The sequence below is a fragment of the Buceros rhinoceros genome, unplaced genomic scaffold (genome assembly GCF_000710305.1).
Source record: "Buceros rhinoceros silvestris isolate BGI_N320 unplaced genomic scaffold, ASM71030v1 scaffold38279, whole genome shotgun sequence".
NCBI lineage: Eukaryota > Metazoa > Chordata > Aves > Bucerotiformes > Bucerotidae > Buceros > Buceros rhinoceros.
This window is the reverse complement of record NW_010431578.1, coordinates 1,146-1,709: the sequence shown is the minus strand read 5'-3', so window position 1 is coordinate 1,709 and position 564 is coordinate 1,146. Positions and strand designations below refer to the sequence as shown.

General features: G+C 59.0%; 1 protein-coding gene across 1 annotated transcript in view; it reads left to right on the top strand.

The window, feature by feature from the left end:
• COQ9 (coenzyme Q9) overlaps positions 1 to 564 on the top strand; it is a gene marked incomplete at both ends in the record, with an annotated part of 3,587 nt that overhangs the window by 1,881 nt on the left and 1,142 nt on the right. Inside the window, 2 exons of the mRNA XM_010143466.1 lie at positions 1 to 116; positions 368 to 452. The exon at positions 1 to 116 is cut by the window's left edge and continues 1 nt beyond it. Coding sequence (XP_010141768.1) covers positions 1 to 116; positions 368 to 452 — 201 coding nt within the window. The remainder of the gene's footprint in view (positions 117 to 367; positions 453 to 564) is intronic.

The window sequence follows — 564 nt, the reverse complement described above, 5'->3', positions numbered from 1 at the left end:
GGGATGTTCCACAGGGACGGCAGCGAACTCGTCCTGCACTTTGTGTCTCAGTGCATCTCCAAGCTGTCGGAGCTGCTGGAGCAGGAGCAGAAGCTGGTGCAGCTGGGCGAGGCGGAGTGAGTACTGGCTGGGAGAAGACACCCTCCTGGGCAGGCTTTGGCCACTGGGTGGGCAGAGGGGCTGCCTGGGACGCACGGACTTTAAGGAAAAGCTGTAACTGACCCAGATGAAACCACCTTCCCAGGCAGAGCGCGGGACGTGGGCACAGAGGGCACACGGTCCTCAGCAGATCTGCTGGCGAGGGCTCCGTCTTTGGCCTTCAGAACCGAGTTTAACTGGGACCTTCCTCACGTTTTTCCTTCCCCAGGAAAAAGCCCACAGATCAGTTCCTGAGAGATGCCGTGGAAGCCAGGCTCAGGATGCTGATTCCCTATATTGAGAAATGGCCCCAGGTAGGAGATGGACAAGTGGGGACTGTCTCTTGCTTAGTGTGTGTGTTTTGAACACCCGCAGACCTGCACCAGGGCAGCCCAGCGTGGTGAGTGAGACGCTCGCTGGGTTCCG